This window comes from Acinonyx jubatus, chromosome E1 (genome assembly GCF_027475565.1).
Source record: "Acinonyx jubatus isolate Ajub_Pintada_27869175 chromosome E1, VMU_Ajub_asm_v1.0, whole genome shotgun sequence".
Lineage (NCBI taxonomy): Eukaryota > Metazoa > Chordata > Mammalia > Carnivora > Felidae > Acinonyx > Acinonyx jubatus.
In genome coordinates, this window is record NC_069397.1 from 49,165,456 (window position 1) to 49,188,214 (window position 22,759).

At 38.1% G+C, this 22,759-nt stretch overlaps 1 protein-coding gene across 3 annotated transcripts in view; it reads right to left on the bottom strand.

The window, feature by feature from the left end:
• Positions 1-6,402: 6,402 nt before the first annotated feature.
• Positions 6,403-22,759, bottom strand: part of ABCA5 (ATP binding cassette subfamily A member 5) — a 78,168-nt gene continuing 61,811 nt past the window's right edge. For 2 of the 3 annotated variants that reach the window (XM_053212403.1, XM_027048090.2), the window contains exons 24-39: positions 22,427-22,597; positions 21,596-21,709; positions 21,064-21,198; positions 19,510-19,584; positions 18,679-18,770; positions 16,511-16,637; positions 16,083-16,200; positions 15,895-15,986; positions 14,718-14,893; positions 13,827-13,902; positions 13,607-13,701; positions 12,509-12,628; positions 11,240-11,389; positions 10,781-10,860; positions 9,666-9,721; positions 6,403-9,155 (exon numbers count right to left, since the gene is read on the bottom strand). In XM_053212403.1, the coding sequence (XP_053068378.1) occupies positions 9,048-9,155; positions 9,666-9,721; positions 10,781-10,860; positions 11,240-11,389; positions 12,509-12,628; positions 13,607-13,701; positions 13,827-13,902; positions 14,718-14,893; positions 15,895-15,986; positions 16,083-16,200; positions 16,511-16,637; positions 18,679-18,770; positions 19,510-19,584; positions 21,064-21,198; positions 21,596-21,709; positions 22,427-22,597 (1,785 nt within the window). In that variant the 3' untranslated portion in view covers positions 6,403-9,047. The remainder of the gene's footprint in view (positions 9,156-9,665; positions 9,722-10,780; positions 10,861-11,239; positions 11,390-12,508; positions 12,629-13,606; positions 13,702-13,826; positions 13,903-14,717; positions 14,894-15,894; positions 15,987-16,082; positions 16,201-16,510; positions 16,638-18,678; positions 18,771-19,509; positions 19,585-21,063; positions 21,199-21,595; positions 21,710-22,426; positions 22,598-22,759) is intronic. The other variant, XM_027048092.2, reaches the window with a different exon arrangement.

Below are 22,759 nucleotides of genomic sequence, written 5' to 3' on the forward strand. Positions count from 1 at the left end.
ACTAAATAGCTTTAGAGTGGAAATCAGGTAGGGTTAATTTTCAGAAGCCCCTCAGGGAAAGGTGCTCAACCCTCCAAAGTCTGTTCCTGAACTGCCTCCTTCCTTAGACCACTCACAACTTTTGTGCAGACCCCTCAGGCTTCACTGAGTTCAGGATCTTCTCAAATCAGGTGATTCTGATACCCATTGAAGTTTGAAAAACCAGTGTTTAGCTAAGGCAAAATCCCATGTCTCTATGCTTTTTTCACAACTGACCACTTTTGACGGGTTATCCTCTAGTGACTTGGCAGGAAGACAAGACAAATAATAAACCTTCAGTCACTACCGGCCACCTTTGGCAACACACACCCTCACATGCGTGTGGGAGGTGTGTGCACATCCAGAGAGATCTACCTATTACACACATTGCCTTTACTTTTGTTTATTTCTTTACTTTGAAAGAGAGAGAAAGTGGGCAAGCAGGGGAGGGACAGAGAGAGAGAGAGAGAGGAAGAGAATCCCAAGCAGGTTCCACACCCCATGCTGAGCTAGATGCGGGGCTTGATCTCACGATCGTGAGATCGTGACCTAAGCCGAAATCAAGTGTCTGACACTTAACCAACTGAGCCATCCAGGTGTCCCTCTCAGACATTGCTTTTAATCAGTGCATTCAATGTAAGTGCCTTAGAGCAGAAGCCAGATCCTACAAAAGGCTTAGCGCCATTCTCTCTGAAAGGAAGACATCAGGAACACAACTTCTGAAGTCACACGGCCCGGATTCAAATCCCATCTGTGCTTAGAAAGTGTTGTTGGGAAAATCATTTAACACCTCTGGCCTCAGATTCTCCAGCTATAAAGGGGAGGGTGAAAATAAAGATCCTTATTTCTTAGGGTTGCTGCAAGGATTAAATACTATATCCAACACCCGTGAATATACACTCAAACTTTTGCAAGTGTCAGGATCACCTGGAGAGTTTGCTTAATTGCACAGATGGCTGGACCCCACTCTTGGAGTTTCTGATTCGGTAGATCTGGGATGACCTGAGAATTTGCACTGCCCAGCAGATTCTGGCATAGCTGATCAGAAAACCAGTGGTCTATAAAAAATGCATAGAACAACCGAACGGTGCCCTGCACAGTAAGCCCACAATACATGTTAGCAATTAGTAATTCTAAAGCTTAGTTCTTAACCTATCAAGTCTCTTCTAACAGCAGGAGTTGTTTTGCTTTTTTTTTTTAAGTTTATTTATTTATCCTGAGGGAGGGGGAGAGAGAGAGAGAGAGAGAGAACATGAGTGGGGGAGGGGTAGAGAGAGAGGGAGGGAGAGAATCCCAAGCAGGATCTGCCACCAGCACAGAGACTGATGTGGGGCTGGAACCCACGAACCGTGAGATCATGACCTGAGCCGAAATCAAGAGTCAGACGCTTAACCGACTGAGCCACCCTGATGCCCTAGGAGTTATTTGACTTTTAAAATTCTCCTATTAAATGACACTTTAGTTTTGACTCATGTTGATGCTTTCTCCCACCTGAGAATCATCATTGAAATTCTTAATTGTTTATATGGGGGGAAAAATAAGCTTAATTTTTTCAAATAGGTGACTATTGTGAATTTTACTATTTGAAACAAAATAAGAGGTAAAAATCAGATTAGAGGCTGGGTATCTTTATTAACAATGACACCCCCAAACACCTTTTCTGGCAGTTTCTTTTTACCATCTCTGCCCATCTCCCTCCCAATTATCCATAACATCTACTTCCAAGAGAAGAGAGAACATAGGATTCCTTGTCCACCTTCTGGAGAGTACCTGAAAAACTTCGTATTTTGTGGCTCCTTAAAAGGAACAAAAGGAGGGATTTTACAATCCAGCCTCAGTCTCTGTCTAGCACACACTTCCTGTCCTTTCTAACCTTTGGCTGCTCTGCCTTCTTCCATTTGACGAATGGCCAGGACTGTCCTCTAGCTCACCTTTCACTTCTTGTTCTTTGTTCAGACATCTTGAGTCCTGCGGTCTCCTCACTATTTCCCAAAGGAACCAGCACAGGGATGACCACTGGCCTCAGTAGAGTTCAGCCTCAGACTTCCCAGTGCCTTGCTGGCTCCAACTTGGACTGTCCTTTGGCCATTGCACTGGGTCTGGGGAAACTCCCCTTCGGCACAGCCCCCTGCTGCCATCTGGCGGCCAGAGGGGTTCAGCAGTTCAGGATTTCGCAGCTTGTTTTGTGCTGCTCTCAGCAGGCACACCTGGCGGGATTGGAAACTGTGTTTCATGGCCTCTGGAGGGAGGGAGCGGATGGGGGTGGTGGTGGGGGACTGGACCTGAATTGTAAAGTTTGAGATAAAATGGTTTTGAATTAAAAAAACCCTCAGCATTGCCACATTTCCAAGGTGAGATTCATTCTTCCCCAGCTCAGAGCTCTGCGTTTAAATTGTAAATTGTTACCTAAATTCACTTTCCGTTAGACTAAAATGACCAAGAAACTTTCGGTGGCTTTTTATACAACTCAGTTCTCATCTTTTTTCTCTCAGTGGTCTGCTGGATAGGCTTTTTATCTTCAACTGCACGAGGGTCAAGACCAGACCCTGGGTTTGCATCTTATATATACAACATATAACAATATATATGATTCTAATGGCCATAAGTCAAATAGAACTTTAACAGTTCTAACCTTGTAGTTCAAAATGTAAGCAAAGCTATACTGACATGAGGATCTGCCATTCTGTCTTCATAGATTTCTATGTTCACCTAATATTCATAATGTAGGCCTGAAAATAGGGATGGCCCCCAAAAATAAAGTCCTAAACTGGGAACTTATTAAGAAGTAGGCTAAGAATAGCAGATAAACACCTTAACACGTACTAAGAAAAATCACAAAATAATCAAAATCAAAGATTAACTCAAAATAGCACGGAGTGAAAACTTCATATATGCACAAAGACCTTAAGAACAAGTCTGCAGATAGTGTATCAAATTCTGAATGCTTATTTCACTTTTTACTTATTTTTGAGAGAGAGTGCGAGTGAGCGAGGGGCAGAGAGAGAGGGAGAGTGAGAATCAACCCCACCAACACCTTGAATGTGGACTTCTGGCCTCCAGAACTGTTGAGAATAAATTTCCGTTGTTTTAAACATCTCAATTTGTGGCACTTTGTCATGGTAGCCTTAGGAAACAAATACTACGCATTAGAATAGTTCTTATCCGAGCCAAGGAAATGTGTGAGTTATGCCAGCTCTCCTATTCCAATTATATATTCAGAGACTAGAGACATCAACACCAGACGGACCTACAGATTAGGAGACTATGAACTGGATCTAGGCCAGGATTTTATTGATTACTTGGCCCTCCAGTGCCTCCCAACTATGCCACAGTGCCGTGATGCTTTGGGTCTCTGTGTCAACTTCTATCCTGTGGCCAATACACCTTAAAATATTTGAGCAGTCCCCCTTTTCCAGTGTAGTTACCTGGATTAATGGCCACAGATCCCTCTGGAGATCTAGGGGGATAGATACCATGTACACTTGCCATGATATTGCCACCTGGGTGCCCAGTAGTGTCGTGACTGCTGGCCGACCATCAGCTCCCAGGACAGCCTCCACTAACTTCAGAACAATGTTGGTGTGCCCCTCACCAGCACATTCCCTGTCGCTTTCAGTTTCACCCTCTACCATGTTCTTCAGTCTCGTAAACCTACTCAAGCATGCCCAGTTTTCTGAATCTTTTCACTCCTTTTTCATCATGTCCCATAGCTTCTTAACATTTATATGTGATATCGTATGGGCCACTGCTTTTTTTAACGTTTCTAGGAGCTATCTTAGCAGCATGTTCACCCCTCCTGGGGTTCTTGCCAGGGAGTCAAAAATGCTGCATGCCCCAACAGTGCTCCCAAGTAGTCTTTCTTATCTAACTTTACGTTCAGCACCACTCCATCAAGTATCCTCAGAATCCAATCCAATGTACGCTCTCCTAGCTCCTGTGGGTGTATGTGGCCAAGTACTATGGCTCCCGCGTGGCACTGCCCCTTTCTCCTCTCAGCAAGCCCAGCACAATCTGGCCAAGTAATTTTATGACTTAACCTTGTCGGTTGTAGTCAACAAAAAGAAAATATCAACTACATAATAATTACACAGGAAGAATAGTTTGGTGAAAAAACATTACTAGCCAATACATAAACAAGAGAATTAGCATTCAGTATCTTCTCTTACAACTATGTGAAAGACTTCATATTAATAGGTAAGAATTGGATAAACGGATCCAAAATAATGATGTCATCCTGTTAGTAAAGAACTACAAACCAAAAGGGAAAATAAAATGGCAACCTGAGTGAGGGATTCATTTAGCTAGTCTCTGAGAAGGGCACAGTACAGTCACAACATGGAACTTGAAAAATCCTATTATGAATTTCAGAGAAAACTAACGATAAAACTTAAGCGACATCTTGTCTTAGAGAAAAATATTGGGTTGCAAAAACCTGAAACTTAGGGCACAGTTGAAAGCTCAAGGTCAAAGCTTGAACATAAACGAAGGGCCACCTGGACAGTTGCCGGCTTACTCTTTGAAGGTAGATCCAGATTTTATGCTCATACCAGCATTTAGTTGACTTCTAAATGGATAGCCCGTTATCCATTCCAATCATTAAATGAGTAACCTAACCAGCATCCACATCTTAATTTCAAGTTATCAAGAGGTGAACTTTGGTGCCCTGAGACAACCCTTTTACTGGTAAATGTGTAACCTTGGGCAGACATGTGTAGAGATGGTGAAAAAAAAAATTACAAGTTATTGTGTTGATACTTTTTGGAATCCTGCATTTATTTATGTACGTGGGGGAACAAACCTAATCATGTAGTTTTGTGTATATTGTCCATTTTTAAGATGCTTGAAATTAAGTTTATTTGCTTAATTTTAAAAAAGGTGATTAATTCGATTTGCAAGCTTAGGTTCTTGGGAAGAAGTTGTCCATTACATTTAAAATCTTGTCTGTGTTTGGGAGAACCAAAGTTATTCAAAAATTCTTAGGAAACTGATAAATACATAAGTAGTGCCAAGTATGTGGGAATAACTCAGTCTGTTCAATGTAATAAAACGTAAGTGAAAGTGATTGCCTTGTATTTTTACAAAATAGGTTTGAGACAAAAAGATCTATAAGAATACCTAGTTTACACTTAAAATATGAATGTGAACTGAGGCGCCTGGGTGGCTCAATTGGTTAAGCGTCCAACTCTTAATCTCAGCTCAGGTCATGATCTCAAGGTTTTGTGAGTTCGAGCCTGTCAGGCTCTGTACTAACAGCACAGAGCCTGCTTGGGATTCTCTCTTCCTCTCTCTCTCTCTCTCTCTCTGCCCCTCCCCAGCTCACTTACACACTCTCTCTCTCAAACATTAAAAAAATATATGAATGTGAATTAAAACACAAGTAACTCTCAATCTTCCTTCTGTACTTGAAAACTCCCAACAGATACTAAAAAAATAATTACTAACAACTTTAGTGCCAGTTTTTTTCCTTCATTTTTAATGAGTCGCTCATTCATTTATCAACACTAAATGACAAAAAATCCATTTTAGTATACAAAATGAAAGGTTATCTTAAATTTTCAGTTCTTAAAGCTTATTATTGATAGTATTTATTTTTCTTAAAGAGTAGCACTGAGAATTACATATATCACATCATGAATAAAAAATAAGTAAACTTTTACCTTATAAGAATAGCTGATATAAAAATTATTCACCTGAGAATAAATTCTTTCATTGTATGTAACACGTTCTTTCAGGAGAGAAAATGAAAAGTTGGTATTAGCAACATTAAAAATACATTAGATAAGCATTCCTATTTTGCAAAAATTAATGCCTACTTAGGTATTATATGAAAATACAGTATAGTGTTTCATCAAATTCATAGTACAATCAGAATAAAATGTATGACCAACAGAACAACAATAAAAACAAGGACAACACTGACCCTAAGTAGACTTAATTGTGCTCCGATGAAAGTGTTAGTACCACTAGCAAAGCATTTGTGCTATTATATTATATGGGTATTGATCTTCCTCTACTGGACTGTATGACCTTACAGGGCCAAAATGTATGGTCATCCTTGTATCCAAAGAACCCAACTGGCTTGAAAGACAGTCACTAAAATGTCTGTTGAATTAAATTACTCTAAAAATATTTTAACGATTAAAATTTAAGTACTGACTTAAGGCAGTTTGTGCCCATTTAAAAGAAAAATGTTAAAGAAAACCTACGGCTTTTGTTGTTCTCTACTGAAAACTGGAAAAAAAAAAAATCAAGAGCCCACAAAGTGAAACATAAAATACACTCATTGTAATGTTTTCACCGCTACCATCTGTTTAGTCCCTAACAGCTGCACACAGAGGTTTGCCTTATTAGTCAGTAAACAGAGTCACTCAGTGAAGTCCAGGGTTTACTTTAACATTTTATTGTAGATGGAAAGTATAAACTAGGTGATGCTGTTTTACCCAAATTTTGCCTAATGTATGTATTTATGCGCATGTGTTATTGGTATAGGAAAAAAATTTAGGTCAGTAATTTAAGAATGTTCAAAAACACAAACGGTACACTAGAAAGAAAAACAGACTTCCTATTTAACTTTCTGTCTCCTTTTCTTCACCCCACTTGCCCTGGCTTTCCTAAATATTAGTTAAATTCTACTTCTGGAATTTAAATAAAAACTTTAAAAAAATTATACTTTTGAATAGGGAAGATTTTACTACTGTGAAAAAGGGAAAACACTCCTACAAATAATTTAATTCATAACCAAAATATATTCACTCTGTGTAAAAAGTAAAAAATTAATTCGTGTCTTTTCGAGAAAATGCTTACAAGCGCACAACAGTAAAGTAACCGAACAAACGTAACAGATAAGAACTTGATTACAACTACTCAGCATAACCTCACCTCTCATTTTCCTTTCCATCAGTCACATATTCACAGATGCGAAGCAAACATGACGAAATCAGTGTGCAGAAGGAGGTAATGCTCTATGTTGGCCACACTCCTTAAAATTACACACTTTTCTCAGTAGGGTCAGGTTCCAAGAAACTACCTTTTCAGTGACTGTCCTGGCAAACTGCAGATTGTTCTGTCTCTTGCATGGAGTTGAAGTGCTCCAGGCAACACGTAGCTACAAAAACATACCCCCAATAAAGAAGACCCTGGGTATTTATATCAACACTAGATACGAAAGGTATCTCCCCAAATTTACGGCACCATTTAGCGATGACTTGCTGAGAAAATGAAACGTGCTATTTATTATCCACAAAAATAAAGATCTTCTTTCCAATGTGTGTTGAGCTGTATTCATCATGCAGGACTAAAGTTCAGTAAAAGTTACAACTTTTACTAAAGATGCAAAAGTGAGATCCTCAGGTGAAGAATCCAAACGCTTGGTATTATGAGGCAAGTGGCTGTCAGTTCCTGATAGAACATTAGAAGCTGGTGCCGACTAAATCTTACGCGGAGAGATAACTTCGTCGTGGGTTGTAAAATCCAAGCAGAGATCGTGAGACAGCCCATTGAGATCAGCGACAAGACCTCAGAGATAGCTTGAAACGCAGGCATCTTTAGGAATGTGTACAGCCAAACAGTAGGTAAAGTATCAGTCACGCACCTTGTGCTGAGAAAGGAACACTATTTTAAATCAGCTGCTAGAGCCTAAAACCACAGATGTCTTATGACACAGGAGTGTTAAAAATTGATTAAGTTTACCTAAGTAAATAATTAATATTATTTCATTAAAGGGTCTGGCTATTTAAAGTAACTCAGTACCAAATTCTTCTGTCATGGCTGTTGATTTTTAAGATTCTCTGTAATGCAATAATCATACTCCCAATACATTTTTTAAATGTATTTAAGTTAATACTTTCATTCATCTGGTTGAAACAGAATATCAGCTAGTATTATTTATACTATATTATACCTAAAGTCCACACATGAGTTCTACAAGGAAGTATTTCCAAGATTATATTGACAATAACCTTACTTCAACTGATAGAGTGAAATTCTGGTTTCTCATTAAAGTAAATTATGTATAGTTTGCTTCTAATCCTTAACTTAATCCCCCAAAGTTTATTTATCTCCCACCAAAGTGGGAGAATCTGAGGTGAGGTACTAAATAAATCGATACAGATATACTTTAAAACTCTATAAAGGTTCAAATAATAAAGTTTACCAACAAAAATGATTACCCAACAAATTATTTTATTCTATAATAAAATAAAATGTGCCCTTTGAGAGAAAGCAGACCAAAAAATTTATATATGCCATGAGGGGTGCAGGGAAAGGTATGGCTGATTCTTCCAACTGTACAGATGATGTCGTTTCTAACTGGCATCAGTCTATTACATAATAAAATTCTAGACACAGCCTTCTTTTAATTACAACGAAAACCACTGGGAATTTTATTGTAAGCATTCAAATACCTGAAGCCCGATGTCTAACATCACCTAATAGAACGAGGTCTCATTTCCTTCAGATGGTGGATGAGTGCCACCTAGTGGAAGGCCCCTCTACCTGTGTGGAGACTGCCTAATGTTTACTTAGCTTCCTGGGATGCCAACTTCCACTCAAAGTTTCTTTAGAAATTAAAAAGGAGAAGCAAGGAACTTCTGCTTTGTATCTTCTTTTTTGTAAATCATTTATACATTAGTTTTTTACTTAGACTGGGATACTATATACTTACAGAAAAAGAGGGTATAAATTTAAAAATAAAGATAACTTACAAATAAAATTATTCTATCACTATTTCTTTAAATCATAAATTTAGAAGCACTGTTTTTTGAAAGGTAAAAAAGTAAATATCCAACCTCACATACAGACTGCAGTTCAACAGACTTCGTGTACAAACATGCAGTTTCAATAATTTATACACAAGTTTTATTTGAAGAAAAGCGAAGCACACAACCACAGCATTTCAATTAAGGAACTCAGGAAAATCTCAAGTGCTCCCATGGTTCTTCAGTCACCATTCAAATAATACACCCTTAAACCAAAGTTAAAAATAAAGTAAACAAGAAATAAATTCAATAAGCAGACTGAACAATACATATTCAAAATACTACTCTGTCTTCCTGTGTTCTTTCCCACCACAGTGTGCTGTTTAAAGTTCCACAACTATTATCTTCTTCCTCTTGTTCTTTAGTGAGTTCTACAAAAACCTAAACGAAAGTAAATAAATGAATATGGTATTCTGTATCACAATCATCTCAAAGAATTTTTTAATTAAATCAGAAACAGTATAAGGCTACATGCAAATACATTAACCATTCAAGATCAAGAGATATATTGGTATATTACTTAAGCAGAATAACCTCCATTAATCACCTACAGAGATGAATGCTATGAGGACTAATAGATATTTTTGATTAATATATGGAAACGGCACTGTCATGAAAAATAATTTATAAATATTTAAGCAATGTAACTATAGATATAGGAAATACCATCAACAACACTCATTTTCTTCACTGAAGAAAAAATATTGAGCTGTTCAAAATAAGCAGATGGAGAACCTGGAGTTTTTTGAAATTATACAGTTTAGGTCTACCGTGTAATAATTTTATCTCTGGCTCACACGCACCCTCCCCCTCTCCAATATAAATCTAAACAATTAGATATTAGACACTTTCTTCTATAAAAGAATTTTTAAAAATTTAACTTTATAGTACCTGTTCCAGTGTTGCTTGAGAAAAGCTATATTCTTCAATGGCAAAAGTATGTTTAGCTATTAAAATATGAAAATAATATTTTACTGATTAACATTTTAAAATAAAAACGGCAGTTACTACTAAGTGGTTAACCACCCGTTTAAAAAAATTTTTTTCTGTCATCAACTCATTTAAGTTTGAAGCTGCCAAAATACGTTCCTTTTCTCTCTGGTGTCCTCAGGCCCCCAGCTGGCCCGCAGCCCGAAGCACCACACCTGCGAGGTGACCTGCCTCGCTCACCTGCCTCTTCTAAGCAGCTTCTCCCTCACTATGCCTTTTCTCAGGCCTGCTCTGGAGCCCTGCTCTCTGGGCGCCCTGGGAACCTTTCGTTCCCCAATTTCCATCACAGCCTGTTCTGAACTTCGTGAACTAGACTCTGGTCACTGTTCCTATGTCCATATACTTTCTAATAGTTATTTCAGATCCTCTTGCAATCTAATCTACTACCAAATTTTCTGGTTTTCTTACTCATTCCTGTCGTGGAATTCTCCCCAAGCAGTGCAGAGGTGGTTTCATAGTTTATACATTCCATAAAACAACCTGTACACGAATACCTGCCCCATCCAGGAGTTCACCTCTCTCCACTTGCTACCAGGATAGCTTCTTCCTACCAACCACTTATTTTTAAAAATGCCAAGTTTCAACAAGCTTCATTAAAGCTTTTAGGAATGTCCACATTCCTACGCTATGAATTTTCCTCTCCTGTCTCCTGTTGCCACTGAAGCCTTGCTACCATTGCTACTTCTAAGGCCTGATACAAAGTGAGAATTCAGTGAACTCCATGCTCCCACTTCTGGAATGAACCACTGAGTGCTAATTAAGCTAAACCTTCTCACAGATGCAATGTGAAAAACTGTAGTGATGTCGACTAAAACAGTAAAAGATTTACACTACGATATAGCTGATGTACCAAACCTCTACAGTGTTAGCATTTACCTACATCTTAGATTAAACTAATAAAGGGTTATCTTTTTATTTACAATGGCTTCTATAATAAGCAGTCCCAATTTTCAAACTTTGTAAGTAACATTCTTTTATGATTTGAAAGCTACCTTGCAATGTTTTTCAAATCTTACCTTCTTCCAGCTTAGAAAAAGACTGTGCAAGGGATGGAACATCTTCCTTAGGAATCTTATAAGCCAAAATAGAAGAAAAACTGGAAACAGATAAAATATAGAAAAATTTAAAAATGACGACTAAGATGTTCTAAAGTTCAAGCTCTTTAAAGTGCAAAATCAAACTCCAATGATTTGTTTTGATGCATATTTAGATAAACACTGTTTTAAATCTTAAAATATTTCCATGCAAAACAACTCTTTTATTACCAATGATATGAGAACTTCAAAAAGTTTAAATATTATTGAAAATTGCAAGATCTAATACTAAATTAGATATAAAACTGAAGTCATCACACTGCATGAATTCACTACTGGTGATAATAACAGACTTTTTTTTTTTTTCCTAATCCTTAATCCAAGTTTTAATGATTATTTATTACTCTACAAAACAAACAAACAAATTTTAAAAATCTTTACCTTTCCTGACGGCTTGCATTTGGGAAAATATACTGAATTTCTCTTTGAAGGCGGTCTACTTCTAGGTTTTCCACCCATTCCTTTAACTTAATTTCCAAAAAGTAGCCTTTTCCAAATTTACTCTTCAGATGCTGGACGGTCCCAATACACCTATAGTTATTTTTAAAAGAAAACTCGGACTTAAGATGACTTGACAGTTTCAAAGTATGATTTCTCACTTAAAGGATGATTTAAATTAAATGTTTATAATGGAATACTTTTAGATTTATAGACAAGTTGCAAATATAATACAGTCTCCATACACCCCTCATCCAGTTTCAATTTCCTTAATATTATGATCTTGTATTACCATGGCACATTTGTCAAAATTAAGAAACCAATATTGGTTAATATTACTATTAACTTTATGTTTGATTTTATTTGGATTTCACCCGTTTTTCCACTCATGTCCTTTTTTCTGTTCTAGGATCTATCCAGGACACACACTGCACTTAGTTATCATGTCTCCTTAGACCCCATTGGTCTGTGACTTTCTTAATCTTTCCTTCTTTTTCACCTTTGACAGTTTTGAGATTGGTCAAGTGTTTTGGTAGAATGCCTCTCAACTGGGAATAGTCTGATTATTTTTCTCAGAATTAGACAGGAGTTACGGGTTTTTGGAGAAAATGCCGAGGAGCAGGAGTACCTTTCTTACCACATCATATCAGGGGTACATGATTGCCACGCGACACTGCTCTACTGTGTGGTTACCACCATCCCCTTCCCGTACGTTAGAAGAGACTGGTTACTCTTGGGAGGTGGAAGACTGAGATCCGCTTCCTGGAGGGGGCAGTATCTCCATATACTGTTTAGAATCTTTTTGTAAGGAAAATTTGCTCTCCTCCCACATTAATTCATTTATTCAGCCACTTATTTATAGGAGTATCAACATGAATTATAAATGTATTTATTTATTTAATATATTTTATAAGTGTATTTATTTATACTTTGGGTTACAACCCAATACAATGCCTAGCAATCTTTTAAAATAACAGATATCATGCATGAAAAATAACACTCCAAGTTGCTGAATCATTAAGCCAATTACATATGCAAAGTAGTCATTTTTTGGAAATAAACCAACATATTTTCAAGTAATTCTATAGAAAGCTAACTGATTCAAAAACTCAAATAAGGATACTTTTTTTGGTATTTACATTTATTATTGTAAGTTTCTGAAACAGTCAAAATCTACCCCCCACCCAAATGGCATGCGCTTCAGACATTTACCGTAACTGCCCAGATACCATGATAGCCACTCGGTCACAGACAGCCTCTGCTTCCTCCATATAATGAGTGGTCAGAATAGCAGCCCGCTTTTTGTTTTTAAATGCAGTTCGAATTGCTCGCCTATAAAACATAAGTAAAATAAACAGAGAAAAGCAACTGAATGCTAATGAAAATCCAACTCTCTGGTTAATTAGAATTTATCAAACATCAACTGCTGCAGTTACTATACACTGCCCAACTATGATTCTTCTAATTTATTTTCCTTTATTTTGGAAAGTTTGACAAATAAACAGAAACTCCATAATTTCAAATATTTCTCTGCATTAAAAAATAAATTATAAAATTTGATGCTTTTTCACATTTTAACAAAAATTGTCATAGAATCATAGGGAAAACTTAATATGCATCTCTACACCAAACCTCACATTTTATAGACATGGAAATCTAGGCTCAAAAAGTTGGCCAACTAATTAGCACCATGAATTCCTAAGAATTCCAACATAAATTCAAGCCAATGTTATTATGAGAATTATAATTTATATGTTAAATGACTAGGAAAAAAATCTTTTAAAGGCTATTCAGAAAGCAGAACTCTTTATTTGAATAATTACCCATATATTCATTTTTGTTCTGGAATAAATAAAATATTACTAACATTTCATGAAAGTATGAAGTATGATAAAGTTTAAAAGTTCATGGGATTCTCCAGAAATCAAAATATTCAATTTTTAATTATCATTTTGCCATTTGCATAGGATTTTAACTCAGCGTGAATATGTATATATAAATAACACAAAACCATTAATTATAATAAAGTATTCTTTTACTCCAAAGTATGATACAGTATAATGCGTCCCCAGTGTCTTTATTAGTTTTCTTTATTTTTGAGAGGCAGAGAGAGAGACAGAGCGTGAGTGGGGGAGGGGCAGAGAGAGAGGGAGACACAGAATCCGAAGCAGCCTCCAGGCTCTGAGCACAGAGCCCAACGCAGGGCCAAACTCACAAACTGTGAGATCATGACCTGAGCTGAAGTCAGATGCTCTACCAACCGAGCCACGAAGACGCCCCTGTCCCGAGTGTCTCTAATGTCATACTCACCACATGTGCTGTTTGGCTTTAGGGTCCATACCCGTAGATGGTTCATCTAGCAGAGAAATGGGAGGGTTCCCCAGCATACTCAGGGCAAAACACAACTAGATAGAAAGGAAAGAGGGGGAGGGGGACTAATAAGCCTTCACATAAGAAATTTGATCAAGACAGTATCAGGCTCTAAACTGATCAATAAAACATACACATATCTGTTGTTCAATAAAAGTACCTTTCGCTTGATTCCTGCAGGTAGTTTCTTTACAGTTTTCTGAAGATGTTCTTTTAAATCAAGTGCATTCGTTATCCTGCAAAATAGGTAATACAAAATGAGCGTATTATCAGTCATTGTTTGTGATCATTCACAGTTTTTTTTCTAGAACACTCAGTTGAAGGGGTGCCTGAGTGGCTCAGGAGGTTGAGCATGTGGCTCTTGATTCAAGTGATGATTTCACAGTTTGTGGGATCAAGCCCCACATCCGGCTCTGCTTGGGATTCTTTCTCTCCCTAGCTCTCTGGCCCTCCCCCACTCATGTGCATGCACACACACGTGTTCTCTCTCTCAAACACAGATAAACATTAAAAACAAACAAAAAGAACACTCAGCTGAAGCTTACTATATAATTAGACCTCTAATTTACATCATTTTAAACAAATTACTATCTTGACAAAAAGGTTCACTTTAAAATAAGTTTTGGGGCATCTAGGTAGCTCAGTTGCTTAAACATCTAACTTTGGCTCAGGTCACGATCTCACAGTTCGTGAATTTAAGCCCCACATCAAGCTCTCTGCTATCAGCACTGAGCCCGCTTGGATCCTCTGTCCCCCTCTCTCTGCCTTCCCCCATTTGTGCACGAAGGTGCTTTCTCTCAAAATAAACATTAAAAAAATCTAATTAAAATAAGTTTCATGACATTTATAGGCACATTCATTCTGTAATGAGAAACAGAAAAATTACCTTTTTATTTTCATAACTATCATAATTCTGTAAAGAATATATGAAAAAGTAATGACCATTTTCAATGAAAAGTATGATCCACAAAAATGTCTTTAAAAATTAAACTTTTAAAATGTGAACTGTACACCTTTCTCTGGGTAATAAAAAAAAAGTTTCCAATTTTACCGATTTATGATTTCTTTCACGTCACTCGTGCTCATTCCTTTTACAGCTCCGTAAATTTCAAAATGTTCCTGCAATGTAATGTCTGGCCACAGTGGGTTTATCTGAGGACAGTATCCCATATACTTAATGGAATCATCATCTTCAGTTGGGTCTGAAGAATAATCTCCTAGAAATACCTACAGAAATACAAACCAATTTTAAATAACTTTTTGCTTAATTTACATTGTAAAGAATTGGTAGGTGAGTTAATTCAAACTCCTTCCTAGAATCAAGGTAATAGTAAGTCAAATTTTTATTCCTTCCGATGGCGAAAGGACATACATAGCTAAGTCAGAGTTCACGGACATGGCCCAATGGGGCGATTAGCTTGACTGATGGGGTACCTGGGTGACTCAGTCAGTTATGCGTCCGACTTCGGCTCAGGTCATGATTTCACAGTTTGTGACTTCGAGCTCCGCATCAGGCTCTGTGCTGAGAGCTCAGAGCCTGGAGCCTGCTTCAGATTCTATGTCTCCTTTTCTCTCTGACCCTCCCCCACTTGTGCTCTGTCTCTGTCTCTCAAAAATAAATAAATGTAAAAAAAAAATTAAAAAGAAGCAGGAATGCGGCTTGATTGAAAAGGTAAACTCCAATTGTAACTAGGATGATCAAGGGACCTCACTGGAAGGTGACCTCTGAGCCATGGAGGTAAGCAAATTTTACTGTTTGGATTTCTTCTGGGTAAGGAATACCCAATATAAGGAACCGCTAGAGCAAAAACCCAAAGAAAAGGGTATGCCTGGCATTTTCCAGGAAATCAATGGGCCAGAGCAGAAGACAGGATCAGACAGTGTTGTGGTTTCCACAAAGTGGTGACAGGCTACAATCAAAGGCTAACTGATGGCAGGGTCAATATTAGCTCCTAAATCTCCTGAAGTTAGTAAGATGGCCTTCCACTAAATTGGTGGACAAATCCCCCACGCAAGTAATAATCATAAAAGCAAAAACAACGTCTGTGCGTGTATCTGCATGTGTGAAAATTTTACGTTATTTTCAAAGATAACCAAAAATATTATAATTTGATCAAGTTATATTAAAAAATTACTACTGAAAACATTAGATCCTAGTCTGTCATTAAGAAACTTACTGTAATTAAAAACGTAAGTCATAGCATCTCCCACACCCTCATATACCGTACCTGGCCTGAAGTTGGTTCAATGTCACCAACCAGAATATTGATAATTGTGCTTTTGCCCGCACCGTTTGGACCCAGTAGCCCCAAGATCTCTCCTAAAGAAATTGAAAGAAAAATCATTATGTGTAAGTCAGACTAAAAATCGAAATTACTCTTCTGGAAAAATTACTAAAGAAAAAACAAATACCAACCTTTTTTCACACAGAAAGAGACATATTTAGTTGCTACTTTCTTTACTTTTCTTGTAAGAAGAAAATCTTTCTTGTCGTCATATTCTTTATGCAAACAGCTGACCATAATGGCTGGTTTCTAATAAGGGAAATAGGATTTAAAAAAAGAATAACGTATTAGATACTTATCAAGAAATGACAAGCTGTCCACAATTCATGTCCACGTATCATAAGAACTATAGTTGCTAATAAGGGGCATTATATAAGTAAATACCCATTTGTGACTAAAATATGGACTTATTCAAAAGTAAGTAGACAAAAGTATTTTTTCAAAGCAAAGACTTTTTTTCATATAGATTCATAGGAAAAGTATTCTTCAGGTTAATTCCTACACAAGAGAAACTGATCACTGCACATTTAGTAAGACTTGGCGATACAGACTGAATTACCTCCTCACAACACTGGCAACTCATCAGCTCTTTGACCTTCAGTCTTTCAGCTTTGACATCTTCATCTTCATCCTCATTGTTTGGTGGTTCTGGAGACTTCCTATTTTTGGACTTTGTTGAAAGGGTCCTAAACACATACAGACAGTGGTTTTTCAAATAATTAAAATAGCGAGACATTCCAGCACTCCATGGAGAAAAGACTGAAAAAATATACCAACATGAGATGAGTGTTCTCTCTGAAAGGTGAAGTCACAGAACTAGTTTCACTCACTGAAACTGTCTGGATGATGTCGTCTACACTCATTCATTTCTTCAACAATATTATTTATGATCAGTATGTGTCAGGCACTATTTCACACAAAGATAAAGAAACTAAAAAAAGGATGTATCCATCCCTCGAAGATTTTACAGCCTGGCTGTAAATGACATGACCCGGGCAGAGCAGACGTGGAGGGCTGAATTCAGAACTCATAGAAACATCAGAAAGGTAGGCAGAGAAAAAAGTGCTTCCAAGGAAGTTTTGAAGAATAAGAGAGGTAAAGAGGGAAACAGGAGTTAACATTATGGAAAACAGAGGAACAAGAAAAAAGCAAAAGGAGGAAGAAGTCAATCATACTAAAGCAGCAGATTAGCTGAGTAAGTGGAGCCTACTTGATGATACACAGAGGAAGTCATTAGTTACCTTGCTGAAAACAGAATCAGCAGAGGATCAAGCGCAGAACCAGATTACAGGAGTTAAGAAGTGAAAGGGAGGTGAGGAGCTGGAGGTGGAAGTTTCTCAGCTATGAAAGTTAACAGACAGGGGACAAGAGCTAGAGGGATACAGGTTTAAATGAGATTTGTGAGTTCTGATTTCTATTACTTTGTTTTATGGGAGAAAGGTGACTGGCCCCCTCCCCCCAAAAACCCTATTTAGATCCAAAAGGGAAAGACACAGAAAGAGAAAATAAATTGGACAGAGCAACATCTTTAAGGACACACAATAACAAAGGCATGAATAACAGGAGAGGTACTTCTCTCTCTGGGACCAGGAAAAGGCAAAGGTGATGTAAGTGTGTAAAAATTTATAATTTATAATTAAGTGCTTCTGTATTCAGAGACGGCAAGATCATCCACTGAGAAGTAGAAAATGAAGTGAGAAGGACTGGAGAATTTGAGGACTACAAAGAAGGCTTGGGCTAACGATCGAAAAGTGGTAGGAAGAAAATGGGACAACTCGTGTTAAAACAAAGCTGAGTCTACATGGGATAAACGTGGTGTTAGCAAGCTGCACTTTTATGTCAATTTTCTCCAGCCTGTAATTAGACTTACCAAAAGTTATGATTTTTCGCGGATGGGTGAAAGAGATACAGAAGTGGAATACAGGGTGCTGAAAAAGGGTGAAAGAGGGTGAGAGGGATGAAGCCGAACAGAGAAAAGGTGAAAAAGGCGATTAGCGGAAACATTTGAGGAACAGAAAAAACTCAGGGGCAGAGACCACAGCAGAAAAGTTCGGCGAGACTAACAAAACAAAAAGGCCGGGAAGATGAAGTGTTCCTGGAAGCATGGGACACAGAGGAGGTGAAGCGCGGTGATGGCAGGGCTCCGACCCATGGAGAAAGTCAGAAACTGAGGATGTTACAAAGGTTCTCTCTGCGGACGCTGATTCTCCCCCAAGACGACAGAAGGAGTAAGAATAAAGAGAAAGGAGAGCCAGATGCTAAGTCCTCAGTGGATGTGGGGAGTAGCCAGTGGTTAACAAGGACATTCACAGCAGCACGTTCATGATGGCCAAGAGGTGGAAACGACTTAAACGTCCATCAACTGACGAACAGAGAAGTAAAGAGCGGTATCTCCATACAATGTAATACTAAGAAAAGAAAACTGTAACAAAGTACTGCTACACGCTTCAACTTGGATGAACCTTCAAAACATTACGGTAGGAGTAAAAAAAGCCAGACAAAAAGACGATCCCATACAATTCCATTCATACGAGCGCGGAGCACTGGCAAATCTGCAACAACTAGATTAGTGGACTGTGGTTATACGTGGCTGGGTGGCATGTGGGAGACGGGCCAAGTGAGGACTATAAGGATTCTGGGGGGAGTGAAGGAAATTACCTAAAACTAGATCATATACTATGTAAATACCCTAAAAAACATTAAAACTTTAAAAAAAAAATCACTGACCTGAAAAAGGGATCCTTTCGTATTGACCTGCCTCCATATTTTTTCTCGTAGTACTGTAAGAGGAAAAGCCACAGTACGCACTGCAGGTAAGGCTGAAAGGAGAACATAAAACAGCTCGTGACTGAATCTTTTTGTTTCCCTGGATCAACAGAACAAAGACCACACACATCAGGTTCCTTACCATCACCACAATAATTAATCACACGTCATATGAGTTAAGAATAAACTGTAAGATTTCAAGGTAGAGTTTTAGCAAAATAATCCTTCACATATTTTTCTGCCTCTGTAAAGTTCACTGGCTGTCAGCTTCATAAAATATAATCAAAGGAAAAGAGGTTGGTTGCATTTCTGAAGAAGCCAGAATTATAATTAAATAACATTAATAACATGAAAGAGACACGTATATTACAACGGACACTTTCAGGGGCGCCTGGGTGGCTCAGTCGGTTAAGCGTCCGACTTTGGCTCAAGTCACGGTCTCGTGGTCCATGGGCTGGAGCCCCGCGTCGGACTCTGTGCTGATGGCTCGGAGCCTGGAGCCTGCTTCGGATTCTGCATCTCCCTCTGTCTCTCTGCCCCGCCCCTGCTCACGCTCGCGCGCGCGCTCTCTCTCTCTCAAAAATAAATAAACATTCAAAAAACTAAAATGGACATAGTCAGTAAATCTATTACCACTGAAATGTACATTGACTACCGTTAACTGACACAGTTGACTCTCTGATGTACCTTTACTGTTATGCAAAGGGATAGAAACTAAAAAGAGAGTTACACACATACAACCAAACTGCTCTTAAGGTAACATGTTAACCCAACATTTTTGGTATTTCTTACCGATATAACTGCCACCAAAAGTCTATCCCATGGATTATACGTGTCCTCGTTTTTTCGAATATTCTTCCAAGAAATCTAAGACAAAAAGTTTTGAAAATTTTTATGCTGCTGTGATAGGATGATATAATGGTATTTGGTCTTTGACCTGGTTCCAGGACAGAGCTTTTAACCCCCTGGGAATTTTCTGGTTTACAGAGGTGAAGGGAGCATCTTTTGTTATCTAAAATAAGCCCCTTTCAACCCAAGCTGAGTCTCTGCTACTCAGGTGACGAGGAGGATGGTGCTGGTTTCCAGGGAAACCAACCAAGTGATTACAAGGTGGGAACTTTCAGACTCATCCACTGATCACAAGGGGAGAGGGGCTTGAAGACTGATCAACTCACTGTGCCTCAGTAATGAAACCTCCATAAAAATCTCCATAAACACAGGGCTGGGAGAGCTTCCAGACTGGTGAATGCATCCACACCCTTGGAGGGCGGCAAGCTCCAAACTCCATGGGGACTAAAGCTTCAGTACTTGGGACCCTTCTGGACTATGCCCCCCATACCTCTTAATTATTCATTTGTATATTCACCATAATAAACTGATAATAGTACAGAAAGTGTTTCCCTAACTTCTATAAACCACTATGGCAAATTACTGAACCTGTGAAGGGGTCACAGGAACATTGGATTTGCAGCCACATCAGAACTTGCAGACCCACTACTCGGATCTTGCATCTGAAAAACGGGGGGCAAGCTTGTGGGGCTGAGTCCTTAACCCTGAACACAGCCCCGAGTCTGCATTACCTCCAGGTGGTTAAGTGTTAGAACTGCTTTATGTGGGAAAAACTCATGCATTTGGCGTTAGAAGTGTTGTAAGTTTTCTTTTAGCTGCAACATGTAGGAATATTTAGATTAAAATGCGTTTTGTTCGGTGACGTGTATTCTCTATGTTAGCTATTAGTATTAACAGCTATGCTTTCTACTTAGATTACAATCCTCCCCATGCCAAAAATATTTCTATCTGGGGATGTATAAATTAAACATATTAAACTGAAGCAAAAAAGAAAGTGGGGGGGGGGGGTTAGCGAGTAGAATTAGTCAGCAATCATCCCTAAATCAGTAATTTGCCATTTTTTTTCTAATCACATGGAATTTTTCCAATTATCCAGGTTTAATAAAAGTAATTTTTATTTTTTTCTTTGAAAAAAAAGTCTCTTACACTTTATTTTCTCTCATCCCTTTATAGTACAATACATTATTTAATCCTTGACAAACTCCCCCAAAACATACTGACTGAAGTCAGGTCATACTTAGAATTCATGTCCATCTTTTTGGGAATCAAAGAACAGGGAATGGACACCATACTCCTTGTGCTCTGAGACTTACAGCTTAAAGACATGCTTGAAAAGATTTCACAGTAAACTTAAACTGCTGCCTAATAATATTCAAATCAAGTAGATAGCAGCTAAACTGTTTTTTTTTTTTTTACTATATTCAGCACAAGAACTAAGATCTCAAAGATTAGGCAGTATTTATGCTTTTCAATTATTAAAACACCTAACGGACCTACCTTTATGAAACAAATCAGACAACCTAGAAGTGGATAGACTGGAATGGCCACACAAAAGGTGTAATGGAGAACGGCCGCGACTGTGTATCCCATCAAGAACGTGATTTCGGTGACTGCGATGCAAGCCAATGCTGCCTAAAGAAAGGCAATGAGAACGCCAGTGAAAAAGTGTTTAGCAATTTCACACAAACTCACGTGGAAGCGTGTGCCTCGGCACTTACTATGTCTTTAATCCTCTAAGAAGACACGGAACCTGAGAGGACACTTGGCCAGGAGGCGTCAGTACACAGGGACCAGCTCTGTGCAGCTGGGACCCTTGCCACACAGCTCTTACATGCTTTCGGTCCCGTCCCTTCGTGGAAGGGATGACGCACAAGACAAATACGCGAAAAGATGCCGGCGGCTAGCTAGCCAAGTCCGTACTCAGGAAATTCTGACACAGCAACATTATGAGTAAAATCTTGAAACAGTTCACAACTTTCAAACAAGTGCGGTCATACAAATAAGTGAAATAATACAAAACATGACTTACCACAGAATAAATAAATGACCAAAACTCTTTGGTATTCAAAATTTTTTTGAAAGTGAAAGAAGTCACATAGGTAAACAGAATGACTGATGGAACATAACCAATAAGGCAAAAAACCTGTAAAACAGAAATGTGTATTTTTATGTAAACATAGGAAAAGCTAACAGTCCATATGATCTCAAACACCAGTCATATCAAATAGTTAAAAAAAAATTTTTGTTTAATATTTTATTTATTTTTGAGTGAGAGAGAGACAGAGCGTGAGCGGGGGGGGGGGGGGGGGAGAGGGGAAGGGCGGCAGAGAGAGAGGCAGACACAGAATCTGAAGCAGATTCCAGGCTCCGAGCTGTCAGCACAGAGCCCAACGTGAGGCTCGAACTCATGAACTGTGAGATCGTGACCTGAGCCGAAGTCGGATGCTCAACCGACTGAGCCACCCAGGCGCCCCTCAGCTGAATTTTAAATTGTGGAATAAAAGAGTTTCTTTGTGAAATTATATTCAAGCAGAGAGACAAGGAGGGCATTTGAAAGAGGGACCGTTTAACTACTCCTGATTACACACCTAGCAGGGAGTCTACAGAAAAGACCACCTTAGTTTCAAGGAATTATTTTATAATAATAGTAAGCTGTGGTTTTCAAAAATCACTTATAGTAATATAAATTGCATCATCAGTATCATACACAATAATTAAAACAAATACTGGTTCTATTTTCTATGAACAAAATTAATATCCAAATTACTCAACTAACCACCTGTCATGTTTATAAAGACTTAAGTTTCTTAAAATAACATTTCATTTATAAATAGCATGAGTATAACTGATGTTAACTTACCACAGATAGGAACTTTATAGCATAAAAATATAATCCATAATGAAATGCAAATAAACTTCCTAGCATCAAAATAAGAACAAGAAAAAATATGGGGATATCAACAATAGCTTGTCCAATCCAATATGCAGACGGTAAAAGCCCTGAAAGTTTAAGTTGAGTATAAGCTTTGATCTACAAAAAAAAAAAAAGAGGGGAGAGGGAAAACTGATTATAATTACAAACATGTTACAAACAAAAAACTCTAGCAAATTATTGTAGAACTCTTAATTTTACATCAACAAAACAAGTCACATTCCAGGTCTCTCGGTAATAAAAGCCTTCCTACAACTAAAT